Source organism: Hydra viridissima, unplaced genomic scaffold (assembly GCF_058129835.1).
Source record: "Hydra viridissima isolate aposymbiotic clone 2 unplaced genomic scaffold, HvirCarnegie_v1 scaffold_5, whole genome shotgun sequence".
Taxonomy (NCBI): Eukaryota; Metazoa; Cnidaria; class Hydrozoa; order Anthoathecata; family Hydridae; genus Hydra; species Hydra viridissima.
Window position 1 is genome coordinate 1476300 of NW_028324304.1, and position 16705 is coordinate 1493004.

General features: G+C 38.0%; 4 protein-coding genes and 2 pseudogenes across 4 annotated transcripts; 2 read left to right on the plus strand and 4 right to left on the minus strand.

Moving 5' to 3' along the window:
* Positions 1-688: 688 nt before the first annotated feature.
* On the minus strand, positions 689-1093 carry LOC149887816 (late histone H2B.L4 pseudogene; annotated as a pseudogene).
* A 294-nt stretch (positions 1094-1387) lies between these two features.
* Positions 1388-1777, plus strand: LOC149887817 (histone H2A, orphon). Its single transcript, XM_090088899.1, has one exon. The coding sequence runs from the start codon at positions 1388-1390 to the stop codon at positions 1775-1777; it is 390 nt and encodes a 129-aa protein (XP_089945025.1).
* A 5198-nt stretch (positions 1778-6975) lies between these two features.
* Positions 6976-7386, minus strand: LOC149887818 (histone H3). Its single transcript, XM_090088900.1, has one exon. It carries the CDS (start codon positions 7384-7386, stop codon positions 6976-6978), a length of 411 nt encoding a protein of 136 aa, XP_089945026.1.
* Positions 7387-8977: 1591 nt separating this feature from the next.
* On the minus strand, positions 8978-9382 carry LOC149887819 (late histone H2B.L4 pseudogene; annotated as a pseudogene).
* Positions 9383-9676: 294 nt separating this feature from the next.
* Positions 9677-10066, plus strand: LOC149887820 (histone H2A, orphon). Its single transcript, XM_090088901.1, has one exon. It carries the CDS (start codon positions 9677-9679, stop codon positions 10064-10066), a length of 390 nt encoding a protein of 129 aa, XP_089945027.1.
* A 5205-nt stretch (positions 10067-15271) lies between these two features.
* Positions 15272-15682, minus strand: LOC149887821 (histone H3). Its single transcript, XM_090088902.1, has one exon. It carries the CDS (start codon positions 15680-15682, stop codon positions 15272-15274), a length of 411 nt encoding a protein of 136 aa, XP_089945028.1.
* Positions 15683-16705: the final 1023 nt, after the last annotated feature.

Genomic DNA, 16705 nt, shown 5'->3' on the forward strand with positions numbered 1-16705 from the left:
TTTTAAACGTTAATAGGCAATCTAGAACTTGAACGCTGCACCGCGATAAGCAGAGGGGGTGTGTAAAAACGGTTTAGTTTACCAGTTTCAGTTTGTTTCAATCGAAATGAAAAGCAATTGAATTGATTTCTAAGTAATGTTTTTTAGCGAGGCATAGTTTAACTGAGTGTTTAGAGTAGACGCTTGACACATAAAGTGTTTTGCTCACCATCATCGGGCTAGAAAGGTGATTTTTATCTAAAGCGCTGCTTTAAGTCTGATTTCCTAAAGATGCGCGCAATACATTTGAAAAAAAAAAAAAAAAAGAAAAAAGAAAAAAGGAGCAAAAGTGTGGTAGTAGCAGCAAATAATAACGATGGGTGGGTCATAAGGGCTAAGGTTTTGATCAAAAGCAAAAAGGTGGCGCTCAAGTAGTTGTTGAAAGATTTTCTCACGCGTTTACCTACTGTAATAACTTTTTGTATCCAAAGTGGATGCAAAAGCTATACGTTTAAACATCAAAAAAAGCAAGTCTAGAAAAGCGCTCGCTCTTTAGACGCGGTGTCGCAATTTAAAACGAGCAAACAATGGCTGCCTAGCTATTGCATTTTAAGTACTTTCTCTCTACTACAATTTAAGGCGTTCTAATGCGTACAATGCTTTTACAAGATGTGTGGCTATGAAAATAGCCGTTTAGATAGCGCTCCATCTATTTACTGCTGGTGTACTTAGTAACAGCCTTGGTGCCTTCGCTCACTGCGTGTTTGGCCAACTCACCGGGAAGTAAGAGGCGCACAGCTGTTTGAATTTCACGCGAAGAGATGGTTGATTTCTTGTTTTGGAGGGCTAGTCGTGAAGCTTCTGAAGCGATTCTTTCAAAAATGTCGTTGACGAAAGAATTCATGATGCTCATCGCTTTGGAAGAAACACCAACATCAGGGTGAACTTGCTTCAAGACGTTGTAAATGTAAATGGCGTAGGATTCTCGCCTCTTTCTCTTGCGCTTTTTGTCTCCAGTACCAGCGATCTTGCCGCCTTTCTTACCAGCGCGTTTTTCCCCCTTTTTGGCCACCTTGGGCGCTTGTTTTCCTCCGGCCTTTGGAGCGTCAGACATGTCGACGAGTTTTAGAGAATTGAAATTTGAAATTACAAGCAACCGAATCACTTCCTATATAAAGCGCAGTTGTGGTCTCCAATTCGAGAACATTTCTGTTTCTCGCAAGCTCATTGGTTCTTCAAAGATTAACTAATTTGCGCATTGTTTGACGGAGTTTTTCTATTCGTTAAAAAAAGTGCAGTTCGAGACCAAATGTTTTTGATAAGAAAAAGGAATTTTGTAAGTTGATTTCAAAGCGCGCACAAATATCTCTAGGTTGTCTCTCGTTGTTTCTCAGTGTAAGAAATTAAAATGTCAGGACGTGGAAAAGGAGGAAAAGCTAAAGCCAAGGCAAAGACTCGATCGTTCAGAGCCGGACTTCAGTTTCCAGTCGGTCGTGTTCACCGATTTTTGCGCAAAGGACACTACGCCAATCGCATCGGTTCAGGCGCACCTGTCTATTTAGCTGCTGTTTTGGAGTATCTCTCCGCCGAAATTTTGGAGTTGGCCGGTAACGCTGCTCGTGACAATAAGAAAGCTAGAATCATTCCTCGACACTTACAGTTAGCTGTTCGCAATGACGAAGAGTTGAACAAGTTGTTGTCAGGTGTTACTATAGCCAGTGGCGGTGTGCTGCCAAACATACAAGCCGTTTTGCTTCCCAAGAAGAACGAAAAGGTTCCAAAACCAGCAGCCAAATAAACGGTACTCTGAACACAAGATAAAAAATAAAGGCTATTTTCATAGCCACACATCTGTTAAAAACATGACGGCATGAGCTTAAACACACTAAGGAGAATATAAAGAAGTGTGTGTGTGTGTGTGTGTGTGTGTGTGTGTGTGTGTAAGGAAGGGAGGGGAGGGGGGTTCAAAATCTCTTTTTAAAGCTGTTAGGGGATAAAAAGAGCACACGCATCCCGTTACAAAAAAATACATGGTGGGGTTTACACGCCATCTTTGAAACGTTTTAAGTTATAACCTGAGGGAGAAAAAACAGTTCGGTTACCTCACAGGTCACGTGCATGTTCAAGATTCCAAGTTTTGAAAGGATCCAACGTAACTTGAATAAAAAGTGAACACGCACGTGCCCAGATTGGCGACCATCTATAGGCTGTAGGAAAATAACAAAGAAGATTTAAGCGCCTCCGTAAGAATTTAGCTCCCTTAGGATTTCAGCAAAAAAGTATATTTAGCGGAGAAAAAAACAAAGAGCGAGGTTAAGCAGCAGTGACGGCATTAGCATCAGCAGCAGCAACAAAAACAAAACAAAACAAAAAAAAACAAACAAAAAAGCGGCAGCACGAAAAAAAAAAAAAAAAAAAAAAATTTCCGTTTTTTACACTTGCGTGTTTGTCTGTGTGTAATCCTTAATTGCATGGTTTTTTGTTGTTGGTTTTACCTTGTCATTTTTCTTCTGCGCACGTTCTCTTGGTCAGTAGTTTTTTGAAATGCGAAAAAAAACGTCAACGAAAAGAAGTGAACGGGTCATTGCACGTCATGTCTAACAAACAAGAGGGGTAAAGACAAAGACGTCCGCTGTCGAAAACTCATACATACTCCAAGCTGACACACTCTTGAGACACTTCGAAATAAAGCAAATGATCAAAGTCATAACACTTGACAAAGTCGAAACAAAAATCACAGCATGCGCAGACAACCCTTTATTTTACATTAAAGGAAAAAAACGTAAAGCTAGAACTAAACATTCCTTCAATTAAAACACGTCAAACTTGCGACGGGCACAAAACTCAACATATAACAAAGTTACGACGCTCTAGTTCTTTTACATTTTGTTTTCTAAATGACCCGTCCCTAAAACCCCGGAAAGAATAAAACGCGACAGTCGAGTTGTTGGCCAATACCTTTTTTCACAGTAACTATCAGGTGTTTCTCGCAACGTCGGATGGGTTGCTGAAACCTTAAAAAAGAACTTTAAAAAGCTTGTGGGGTAGCGTTAGTTCTCATGCTATTTTAACAAAGTACTAAAACTTTAGTTAAAGTAATAAGATTTTACAAAGTAGCTACATTTTAATTATTGTCCTCATTTATCGTCATCTATCGTCATTTTTCACGTATCTGCCTAACTTAGTACCTAACAAACTAACTAAGATACAAACTAACTAACTGAATGACTAACTAACTGACTGACTAACCAACTAACTGACTGACTGACTAACTAACTAACTGACTGACTAACTAACTAACTAACTAACTAACTGATTGACTAACTAACTAACTAACTAACCAACTAACTAACTAACTAACTAACTAACTAACTAACTAACTAACTAACTAACTAACTAACTAACTAACTAACTAACTAACTAACTAACTAACTAACCAACTAACTCACTGAGAGACTAACTAACTAACTAACTAACTAACTAACTAACTAACTAACTAACTAACTAACTAACTAACTAACCAACTAACTCACTGAGAGACTAACTAACTAACTAACTAACTAACTAACTAACTAACTAACTAACTAACTAACTAACTAACTAACCAACTAACTCACTGAGAGACTAACTAACTAACTAACTAACTAACTAACTAACTAACTAACTAACTAACTAACTAACTAACTAACCAACTAACTCACTGAGAGACTAACTAACTAACTAACTAACTAACTAACTAACTAACTAACTAACTAACTAACTAACTAACTAACTAACTGACTAACTAACTAACTAACTAACTAACTAACTAACTAACTAACTAACTAACTAACCAACTAACTCACTGAGAGACTAACTAACTAACTAACTAACTAACTAACTAACTAACTAACTAACTAACTAACTAACTAACCAACTAACTCACTGAGAGACTAACTAACTAACTAACTAACTAACTAACTAACTAACTAACTAACTAACTAACTAACTAACTAACCAACTAACTCACTGAGAGACTAACTAACTAACTAACTAACTAACTAACTAACTAACTAACTAACTGACTAACTAACTAACTAACTAACTAACTAACTAACTAACTAACTAACTAACTAACTAACTAACTAACTAACTAACTAACTAACTAACTAACTAACTAACTAACTAACTAACTAACTAACTAACTAACTAACTAACTAACTAACTAACTAACTAACTAACTAACTAACCAACTAACTCACTGAGAGACTAACTAACTAACTAACTAACTAACTAACTAACTAACTAACTAACTAACTAACTAACTAACTAACTAACTAACTAACTAACTAACTAACTAACTAACTAACTAACTAACTAACTAACTAACTAACTAACTAACTAACTAACTAACTAACTAACTAACTAACTAACTAACTAACTAACTAACTAACTAACTAACTAACCAACTAACTCACTGAGAGACTAACTAACTAACTAACTAACTAACTAACTAACTAACTAACTAACTAACTAACTAACTAACTAACTAACTAACTAACTAACTAACTAACCAACTAACTAACTAACTAACTAACTAACTAACTAACTAACTAACTAACTAACTAACTAACTAACTAACCAACTAACTCACTGAGAGACTAACTAACTAACTAACTAACTAACTAACTAACTAACTAACTAACTAACTAACTAACTAACTAACTAACTAACTAACTAACTAACTAACTAACTAACTAACTAACTAACTAACTAACTAACTAACTAACTAACTAACTAACTAACTAACTAACTAAGTAGCTGACTTTGTATTTGTTTTTCAATTATGAACGAGTTCCTTGCAAGATAGATATTTCTGTTGCATTTGTTAGCCTTTATTTTTAGCAAAAATAAAATTCCAACTGGTGCTTTTCTAATGTCAAGGACCTCGCTAAGGCTAAAGCAGCTAAGCCTAATGGTTATGATGTTATAAAGCGGAGAAAAATGAACTTTTCTGAAAATGAAAAAACGAGAGATGGAATTGATCTGCAATAACTTCGGTTGTGAACACCTTATAACTGATGCCTCGCGCGATTTTAATAACTTTGCATCATGCAAAAGCCGCCAAATTCACGATTCACGAGTGTTAAAGTGTCATTTTTGAAATGCCAGTTATGAGCGCATGAAATCAAAAGCGAAATTTGCACTTTGAAAAGCAAACGGAAATGTAGAGCATCTTTTAAAATCGCCATATTCTAATTCAGTTTTGCCTTTATGAACTTGAACAAAAGTTGCATGCCTTCCCAAGACTGCACAATTGTAAAGAAAACACCAAGCTTCGCTCGAACGATGACTATGAAGACGAAGAACCGAATGGACCCCGTATTGTGCATTCGTCACTCATTCTCTTATCTCCTCAAACGTTTTTTTACCGTTACCTTCCATAATGAATTTTATTTTTTATTTATTTTTTTTTTTTACGATGTCCAGAACTTTCAGGTTGCTAAGTTTTTCCTTTTTTTCTAGTGTCCGCGACTTTATATATGTTGACTGCGTTATCGCAGTTTTAGCCTTCGATCGTTTTTGTTAACGAACACGAATAAGCACAACATAGTGTTCCTTTTTCATGGAATGTTCTTTGTTGTGTCTCTGTGTTTAGAAAAAGAATTGGTCTGAACTAAAAATCGTCGTTAGTACGCGTTGCTAACGCATTAAATATTCCAGCAATCGCGCGTGTTTGTGCCCTTCGCCTCTATTGAGTTTGTATGGTACCAAATGCTTAGAAGAGATTGGCATAAGCTTTTTTGGGAAGCCATATGGTTCAGTTTCTTGATGAAATTAAGCTGCTTTGTCCAGAGTAAGTAGCGCTGATGTTATTTGGCCATGCGCGCACTCGATTGCTTTTAAAGACTATTTTTTCGATGTTTTGATGCGATACCTTTCGCTTCTAACATGCTGTGGCACCGAAACGCCGCAATTTACAAAGCGTCACTATTCTTTAGAAGATTTCAAAACTAATGAAGCTTTAAGAGAGCGAGAGACGCGAGCTGTGGAGGTTTGCCTGTCAACACGAAAACACACTTTGCAGTCTGACGGTGGAGCAAAAAAAAAAAAAAAAAAGTCTCCTCGACAGTCCGCATAAAACTCCGCTTGAAAAATAAAAACATCTAAACATCTAGAAGTTTTATAAAAACGAACGCAACGTTTCTCTGAAACACGACAAAAAAAAAATGACTGAAGCTGCATCTCCGAAAAAGGCCACAAAGAAGTCTGCGCCTAAAAAGCCTGCTGATCATGCTCCCTACAAGGCGATGATTGTCGATGCTATTAATTCGCTTAAAGAACGCAAAGGGTCGTCAAGACAAGCTATCGCCAAGCACGTCAAGGCCAACAACAAGGTGGGTGAAAACGTCGATTCGCAAGTCAAGATTAATTTAAAGCGCATGGTGGTTGCTGGCGAGCTCGTACAAGTGAAAGGAACTGGCGCGTCGGGTTCTTTTAGAATTGCAGCTAAGCCCAAACCGTTAAAGAAGCCTGCTGCAGTCGCCAAGAAGCACAAAAAAGAAGCCAAAGAAGTAAAGAAGCCTGCTGAAAAGAAGAGCACGCCAAAAAAGAAAGCTGCGTCAGTGAAAAAAGTCGCACAAAAAGAGAAAGTGAAAAAAGCTACTCCTAAGAAAAAAGTGACTCCCGCAAAAAAGAGCGCCCAGAAACCGGTTGCTAAAAAGCCCGCAGTAAAGAAAGTGAAAGCGACACCTAAGAAGAAAGCTGCAGCCAAGAAAACCATCGCAAAAGTGGAAAAGAAATAACCTAACCTACCCCGCTTTTTGTCAAACGGCTATTTTCATAGCCACACATCTTTCTAAAAACAAAGTTCCAGGCGTAGAACTTGTTTACTTTGTGTTTGTTTGTTTGTTGTTTTTTTTTTTTGTTTTGTTTTGTTTTAAGGCACTAAGCCGACAACGTTTTTAACAGATTTGTGGCTATGAAAATAGCCGTTTTGTTTAGAAGCACCATTTTTTAAGCTCGCTCTCCTCTGATTCTTCTCGCCAACTGAATGTCTTTTGGCATAATAGTGACACGCTTTGCATGGATGGCGCACAAGTTGGTATCTTCGAAGAGACCCACTAAGTAGGCTTCTGAAGCTTCTTGTAAGGCCATGACGGCGGTGCTTTGGAAACGCAAGTCAGTCTTGAAATCTTGAGCTATTTCGCGAACCAATCGCTGGAAGGGTAGTTTTCTGATTAGGAGCTCTGTCGATTTTTGGTATCTTCGGATCTCTCTCAAAGCTACGGTACCGGGTCGGTATCTGTGGGGTTTCTTTACTCCGCCGGTAGCCGGGGCACTCTTTCTTGCTGCTTTTGTTGCCAGCTGCTTTCTCGGTGCTTTACCGCCGGTAGATTTTCTAGCTGTTTGTTTTGTGCGGGCCATTGTAAGTTACGCTTACACTTATCAGTTTAAGTTGAACTTTTGAAGTTTTTCAATTTAACGCGTTTTGTTGACATTTTTAGACTTTGCCGCGACTTAAAGCTGCATTCTGATTGGTGCTAAGAAAGTGCTCTTTGATTGGTTCAAGTACAAATGCAAAATAAGGCATTAAGGCCACGTAGGCGTGTTTTTTGGCTACGGGAAAAGAGAGCGCGTTTGTCTCGCCTCTACAATTTCTGCTTTTTTAAACACTTCAAAGACAGGTCGACGTAGTGGAATTCCGAAAAGAAACTTTTCTGCTCTGTTTGCGAACGGATAAAAGCGTTAAATGCGAAAACGCGCGTTAAAAACAAGGCAGTTTGTTTTGGTTTTTTTTTTTTTTGTTTTTTTGGTTCAGATGGCTTTTTGACGAAGGACCGTTGCGATTGGTTGTTTGACGAAGATGTTTCCATCTATGTAGGGTAAAAGTCGCGCTTCCAGCGCATAATAAAAACAAAAAGAAACGCAAAAAGACAGTAATTGAACTTCAAACAATTTTAATCATGTCTGGTCGCGGTAAAGGAGGAAAAGGACTTGGAAAAGGAGGCGCAAAGCGTCATCGCAAGATTTTACGTGATAACATCCAAGGAATCACAAAGCCCGCCATACGTCGTCTAGCTCGTCGCGGTGGTGTTAAGCGTATCTCTGGACTTATCTACGAGGAGACTCGAGGCGTTCTAAAAGTCTTTTTGGAAAACGTTATTCGCGACGCTGTAACATACACAGAGCATGCCAAGAGAAAGACAGTCACCGCTATGGACGTTGTCTACGCATTAAAAAGACAAGGTCGCACATTGTACGGCTTTGGTGGTTAAAAGGGGAACACCTCAGCAATCAAAAACGGCTATTTTTATAGCCACACATCTGTTTTAAACGTTAATAGGCAATCTAGAACTTGAACGCTGCACCGCGATAAGCAGAGGGGGTGTGTAAAAACGGTTTAGTTTACCAGTTTCAGTTTGTTTCAATCGAAATGAAAAGCAATTGAATTGATTTCTAAGTAATGTTTTTTAGCGAGGCATAGTTTAACTGAGTGTTTAGAGTAGACGCTTGACACATAAAGTGTTTTGCTCACCATCATCGGGCTAGAAAGGTGATTTTTATCTAAAGCGCTGCTTTAAGTCTGATTTCCTAAAGATGCGCGCAATACATTTGAAAAAAAAAAAAAAAAAGAAAAAAGAAAAAAGGAGCAAAAGTGTGGTAGTAGCAGCAAATAATAACGATGGGTGGGTCATAAGGGCTAAGGTTTTGATCAAAAGCAAAAAGGTGGCGCTCAAGTAGTTGTTGAAAGATTTTCTCACGCGTTTACCTACTGTAATAACTTTTTGTATCCAAAGTGGATGCAAAAGCTATACGTTTAAACATCAAAAAAAGCAAGTCTAGAAAAGCGCTCGCTCTTTAGACGCGGTGTCGCAATTTAAAACGAGCAAACAATGGCTGCCTAGCTATTGCATTTTAAGTACTTTCTCTCTACTACAATTTAAGGCGTTCTAATGCGTACAATGCTTTTACAAGATGTGTGGCTATGAAAATAGCCGTTTAGATAGCGCTCCATCTATTTACTGCTGGTGTACTTAGTAACAGCCTTGGTGCCTTCGCTCACTGCGTGTTTGGCCAACTCACCGGGAAGTAAGAGGCGCACAGCTGTTTGAATTTCACGCGAAGAGATGGTTGATTTCTTGTTTTGGAGGGCTAGTCGTGAAGCTTCTGAAGCGATTCTTTCAAAAATGTCGTTGACGAAAGAATTCATGATGCTCATCGCTTTGGAAGAAACACCAACATCAGGGTGAACTTGCTTCAAGACGTTGTAAATGTAAATGGCGTAGGATTCTCGCCTCTTTCTCTTGCGCTTTTTGTCTCCAGTACCAGCGATCTTGCCGCCTTTCTTACCAGCGCGTTTTTCCCCCTTTTTGGCCACCTTGGGCGCTTGTTTTCCTCCGGCCTTTGGAGCGTCAGACATGTCGACGAGTTTTAGAGAATTGAAATTTGAAATTACAAGCAACCGAATCACTTCCTATATAAAGCGCAGTTGTGGTCTCCAATTCGAGAACATTTCTGTTTCTCGCAAGCTCATTGGTTCTTCAAAGATTAACTAATTTGCGCATTGTTTGACGGAGTTTTTCTATTCGTTAAAAAAAGTGCAGTTCGAGACCAAATGTTTTTGATAAGAAAAAGGAATTTTGTAAGTTGATTTCAAAGCGCGCACAAATATCTCTAGGTTGTCTCTCGTTGTTTCTCAGTGTAAGAAATTAAAATGTCAGGACGTGGAAAAGGAGGAAAAGCTAAAGCCAAGGCAAAGACTCGATCGTTCAGAGCCGGACTTCAGTTTCCAGTCGGTCGTGTTCACCGATTTTTGCGCAAAGGACACTACGCCAATCGCATCGGTTCAGGCGCACCTGTCTATTTAGCTGCTGTTTTGGAGTATCTCTCCGCCGAAATTTTGGAGTTGGCCGGTAACGCTGCTCGTGACAATAAGAAAGCTAGAATCATTCCTCGACACTTACAGTTAGCTGTTCGCAATGACGAAGAGTTGAACAAGTTGTTGTCAGGTGTTACTATAGCCAGTGGCGGTGTGCTGCCAAACATACAAGCCGTTTTGCTTCCCAAGAAGAACGAAAAGGTTCCAAAACCAGCAGCCAAATAAACGGTACTCTGAACACAAGATAAAAAATAAAGGCTATTTTCATAGCCACACATCTGTTAAAAACATGACGGCATGAGCTTAAACACACTAAGGAGAATATAAAGAAGTGTGTGTGTGTGTGTGTGTGTGTGTGTGTGTGTGTGTAAGGAAGGGAGGGGAGGGGGGTTCAAAATCTCTTTTTAAAGCTGTTAGGGGATAAAAAGAGCACACGCATCCCGTTACAAAAAAATACATGGTGGGGTTTACACGCCATCTTTGAAACGTTTTAAGTTATAACCTGAGGGAGAAAAAACAGTTCGGTTACCTCACAGGTCACGTGCATGTTCAAGATTCCAAGTTTTGAAAGGATCCAACGTAACTTGAATAAAAAGTGAACACGCACGTGCCCAGATTGGCGACCATCTATAGGCTGTAGGAAAATAACAAAGAAGATTTAAGCGCCTCCGTAAGAATTTAGCTCCCTTAGGATTTCAGCAAAAAAGTATATTTAGCGGAGAAAAAAACAAAGAGCGAGGTTAAGCAGCAGTGACGGCATTAGCATCAGCAGCAGCAACAAAAACAAAACAAAACAAAAAAAAACAAACAAAAAAGCGGCAGCACGAAAAAAAAAAAAAAAAAAAAAAATTTCCGTTTTTTACACTTGCGTGTTTGTCTGTGTGTAATCCTTAATTGCATGGTTTTTTGTTGTTGGTTTTACCTTGTCATTTTTCTTCTGCGCACGTTCTCTTGGTCAGTAGTTTTTTGAAATGCGAAAAAAAACGTCAACGAAAAGAAGTGAACGGGTCATTGCACGTCATGTCTAACAAACAAGAGGGGTAAAGACAAAGACGTCCGCTGTCGAAAACTCATACATACTCCAAGCTGACACACTCTTGAGACACTTCGAAATAAAGCAAATGATCAAAGTCATAACACTTGACAAAGTCGAAACAAAAATCACAGCATGCGCAGACAACCCTTTATTTTACATTAAAGGAAAAAAACGTAAAGCTAGAACTAAACATTCCTTCAATTAAAACACGTCAAACTTGCGACGGGCACAAAACTCAACATATAACAAAGTTACGACGCTCTAGTTCTTTTACATTTTGTTTTCTAAATGACCCGTCCCTAAAACCCCGGAAAGAATAAAACGCGACAGTCGAGTTGTTGGCCAATACCTTTTTTCACAGTAACTATCAGGTGTTTCTCGCAACGTCGGATGGGTTGCTGAAACCTTAAAAAAGAACTTTAAAAAGCTTGTGGGGTAGCGTTAGTTCTCATGCTATTTTAACAAAGTACTAAAACTTTAGTTAAAGTAATAAGATTTTACAAAGTAGCTACATTTTAATTATTGTCCTCATTTATCGTCATCTATCGTCATTTTTCACGTATCTGCCTAACTTAGTACCTAACAAACTAACTAAGATACAAACTAACTAACTGAATGACTAACTAACTGACTGACTAACCAACTAACTGACTGACTGACTAACTAACTAACTGACTGACTAACTAACTAACTAACTAACTAACTGATTGACTAACTAACTAACTAACTAACCAACTAACTAACTAACTAACTAACTAACTAACTAACTAACTAACTAACTAACTAACTAACTAACTAACTAACTAACTAACTAACTAACTAACCAACTAACTCACTGAGAGACTAACTAACTAACTAACTAACTAACTAACTAACTAACTAACTAACTAACTAACTAACTAACTAACCAACTAACTCACTGAGAGACTAACTAACTAACTAACTAACTAACTAACTAACTAACTAACTAACTAACTAACTAACTAACTAACCAACTAACTCACTGAGAGACTAACTAACTAACTAACTAACTAACTAACTAACTAACTAACTAACTAACTAACTAACTAACTAACCAACTAACTCACTGAGAGACTAACTAACTAACTAACTAACTAACTAACTAACTAACTAACTAACTAACTAACTAACTAACTAACTAACTGACTAACTAACTAACTAACTAACTAACTAACTAACTAACTAACTAACTAACTAACCAACTAACTCACTGAGAGACTAACTAACTAACTAACTAACTAACTAACTAACTAACTAACTAACTAACTAACTAACTAACCAACTAACTCACTGAGAGACTAACTAACTAACTAACTAACTAACTAACTAACTAACTAACTAACTAACTAACTAACTAACTAACCAACTAACTCACTGAGAGACTAACTAACTAACTGACTAACTAACTAACTAACTAACTAACTAACTAACTAACTAACTAACTGACTAACTAACTAACTAACTAACTAACTAACTAACTAACTAACTAACTAACTAACTAACTAACTAACTAACTAACTAACTAACTAACTAACTAACTAACTAACTAACTAACTAACTAACTAACTAACTAACTAACTAACTAACTAACTAACTAACTAACTAACCAACTAACTCACTGAGAGACTAACTAACTAACTAACTAACTAACTAACTAACTAACTAACTAACTAACTAACTAACTAACTAACTAACTAACTAACTAACTAACTAACTAACTAACTAACTAACTAACTAACTAACTAACTAACTAACTAACTAACTAACTAACTAACTAACTAACTAACTAACTAACTAACTAACTAACTAACTAACTAACTAACCAACTAACTCACTGAGAGACTAACTAACTAACTAACTAACTAACTAACTAACTAACTAACTAACTAACTAACTAACTAACTAACTAACTAACTAACTAACTAACTAACCAACTAACTAACTAACTAACTAACTAACTAACTAACTAACTAACTAACTAACTAACTAACTAACTAACCAACTAACTCACTGAGAGACTAACTAACTAACTAACTAACTAACTAACTAACTAACTAACTAACTAACTAACTAACTAACTAACTAACTAACTAACTAACTAACTAACTAACTAACTAACTAACTAACTAACTAACTAACTAACTAACTAACTAACTAACTAACTAACTAACTAAGTAGCTGACTTTGTATTTGTTTTTCAATTATGAACGAGTTCCTTGCAAGATAGATATTTCTGTTGCATTTGTTAGCCTTTATTTTTAGCAAAAATAAAATTCCAACTGGTGCTTTTCTAATGTCAAGGACCTCGCTAAGGCTAAAGCAGCTAAGCCTAATGGTTATGATGTTATAAAGCGGAGAAAAATGAACTTTTCTGAAAATGAAAAAACGAGAGATGGAATTGATCTGCAATAACTTCGGTTGTGAACACCTTATAACTGATGCCTCGCGCGATTTTAATAACTTTGCATCATGCAAAAGCCGCCAAATTCACGATTCACGAGTGTTAAAGTGTCATTTTTGAAATGCCAGTTATGAGCGCATGAAATCAAAAGCGAAATTTGCACTTTGAAAAGCAAACGGAAATGTAGAGCATCTTTTAAAATCGCCATATTCTAATTCAGTTTTGCCTTTATGAACTTGAACAAAAGTTGCATGCCTTCCCAAGACTGCACAATTGTAAAGAAAACACCAAGCTTCGCTCGAACGATGACTATGAAGACGAAGAACCGAATGGACCCCGTATTGTGCATTCGTCACTCATTCTCTTATCTCCTCAAACGTTTTTTTACCGTTACCTTCCATAATGAATTTTATTTTTTATTTATTTTTTTTTTTTACGATGTCCAGAACTTTCAGGTTGCTAAGTTTTTCCTTTTTTTCTAGTGTCCGCGACTTTATATATGTTGACTGCGTTATCGCAGTTTTAGCCTTCGATCGTTTTTGTTAACGAACACGAATAAGCACAACATAGTGTTCCTTTTTCATGGAATGTTCTTTGTTGTGTCTCTGTGTTTAGAAAAAGAATTGGTCTGAACTAAAAATCGTCGTTAGTACGCGTTGCTAACGCATTAAATATTCCAGCAATCGCGCGTGTTTGTGCCCTTCGCCTCTATTGAGTTTGTATGGTACCAAATGCTTAGAAGAGATTGGCATAAGCTTTTTTGGGAAGCCATATGGTTCAGTTTCTTGATGAAATTAAGCTGCTTTGTCCAGAGTAAGTAGCGCTGATGTTATTTGGCCATGCGCGCACTCGATTGCTTTTAAAGACTATTTTTTCGATGTTTTGATGCGATACCTTTCGCTTCTAACATGCTGTGGCACCGAAACGCCGCAATTTACAAAGCGTCACTATTCTTTAGAAGATTTCAAAACTAATGAAGCTTTAAGAGAGCGAGAGACGCGAGCTGTGGAGGTTTGCCTGTCAACACGAAAACACACTTTGCAGTCTGACGGTGGAGCAAAAAAAAAAAAAAAAAGTCTCCTCGACAGTCCGCATAAAACTCCGCTTGAAAAATAAAAACATCTAAACATCTAGAAGTTTTATAAAAACGAACGCAACGTTTCTCTGAAACACGACAAAAAAAAAATGACTGAAGCTGCATCTCCGAAAAAGGCCACAAAGAAGTCTGCGCCTAAAAAGCCTGCTGATCATGCTCCCTACAAGGCGATGATTGTCGATGCTATTAATTCGCTTAAAGAACGCAAAGGGTCGTCAAGACAAGCTATCGCCAAGCACGTCAAGGCCAACAACAAGGTGGGTGAAAACGTCGATTCGCAAGTCAAGATTAATTTAAAGCGCATGGTGGTTGCTGGCGAGCTCGTACAAGTGAAAGGAACTGGCGCGTCGGGTTCTTTTAGAATTGCAGCTAAGCCCAAACCGTTAAAGAAGCCTGCTGCAGTCGCCAAGAAGCACAAAAAAGAAGCCAAAGAAGTAAAGAAGCCTGCTGAAAAGAAGAGCACGCCAAAAAAGAAAGCTGCGTCAGTGAAAAAAGTCGCACAAAAAGAGAAAGTGAAAAAAGCTACTCCTAAGAAAAAAGTGACTCCCGCAAAAAAGAGCGCCCAGAAACCGGTTGCTAAAAAGCCCGCAGTAAAGAAAGTGAAAGCGACACCTAAGAAGAAAGCTGCAGCCAAGAAAACCATCGCAAAAGTGGAAAAGAAATAACCTAACCTACCCCGCTTTTTGTCAAACGGCTATTTTCATAGCCACACATCTTTCTAAAAACAAAGTTCCAGGCGTAGAACTTGTTTACTTTGTGTTTGTTTGTTTGTTGTTTTTTTTTTTTGTTTTGTTTTGTTTTAAGGCACTAAGCCGACAACGTTTTTAACAGATTTGTGGCTATGAAAATAGCCGTTTTGTTTAGAAGCACCATTTTTTAAGCTCGCTCTCCTCTGATTCTTCTCGCCAACTGAATGTCTTTTGGCATAATAGTGACACGCTTTGCATGGATGGCGCACAAGTTGGTATCTTCGAAGAGACCCACTAAGTAGGCTTCTGAAGCTTCTTGTAAGGCCATGACGGCGGTGCTTTGGAAACGCAAGTCAGTCTTGAAATCTTGAGCTATTTCGCGAACCAATCGCTGGAAGGGTAGTTTTCTGATTAGGAGCTCTGTCGATTTTTGGTATCTTCGGATCTCTCTCAAAGCTACGGTACCGGGTCGGTATCTGTGGGGTTTCTTTACTCCGCCGGTAGCCGGGGCACTCTTTCTTGCTGCTTTTGTTGCCAGCTGCTTTCTCGGTGCTTTACCGCCGGTAGATTTTCTAGCTGTTTGTTTTGTGCGGGCCATTGTAAGTTACGCTTACACTTATCAGTTTAAGTTGAACTTTTGAAGTTTTTCAATTTAACGCGTTTTGTTGACATTTTTAGACTTTGCCGCGACTTAAAGCTGCATTCTGATTGGTGCTAAGAAAGTGCTCTTTGATTGGTTCAAGTACAAATGCAAAATAAGGCATTAAGGCCACGTAGGCGTGTTTTTTGGCTACGGGAAAAGAGAGCGCGTTTGTCTCGCCTCTACAATTTCTGCTTTTTTAAACACTTCAAAGACAGGTCGACGTAGTGGAATTCCGAAAAGAAACTTTTCTGCTCTGTTTGCGAACGGATAAAAGCGTTAAATGCGAAAACGCGCGTTAAAAACAAGGCAGTTTGTTTTGGTTTTTTTTTTTTTTGTTTTTTTGGTTCAGATGGCTTTTTGACGAAGGACCGTTGCGATTGGTTGTTTGACGAAGATGTTTCCATCTATGTAGGGTAAAAGTCGCGCTTCCAGCGCATAATAAAAACAAAAAGAAACGCAAAAAGACAGTAATTGAACTTCAAACAATTTTAATCATGTCTGGTCGCGGTAAAGGAGGAAAAGGACTTGGAAAAGGAGGCGCAAAGCGTCATCGCAAGATTTTACGTGATAACATCCAAGGAATCACAAAGCCCGCCATACGTCGTCTAGCTCGTCGCGGTGGTGTTAAGCGTATCTCTGGACTTATCTACGAGGAGACTCGAGGCGTTCTAAAAGTCTTTTTGGAAAACGTTATTCGCGACGCTGTAACATACACAGAGCATGCCAAGAGAAAGACAGTCACCGCTATGGACGTTGTCTACGCATTAAAAAGACAAGGTCGCACATTGTACGGCTTTGGTGGTTAAAAGGGGAACACCTCAGCAATCAAAAACGGCTATTTTTATAGCCACACATCTGTTTTAAACGTTAATAGGCAATCTAGAACTTGAACGCTGCACCGCGATAAGCAGAGGGGGTGTGTAAAAACGGTTTAGTTTACCAGTTTCAGTTTGTTTCAATCGAAATGAAAAGCAATTG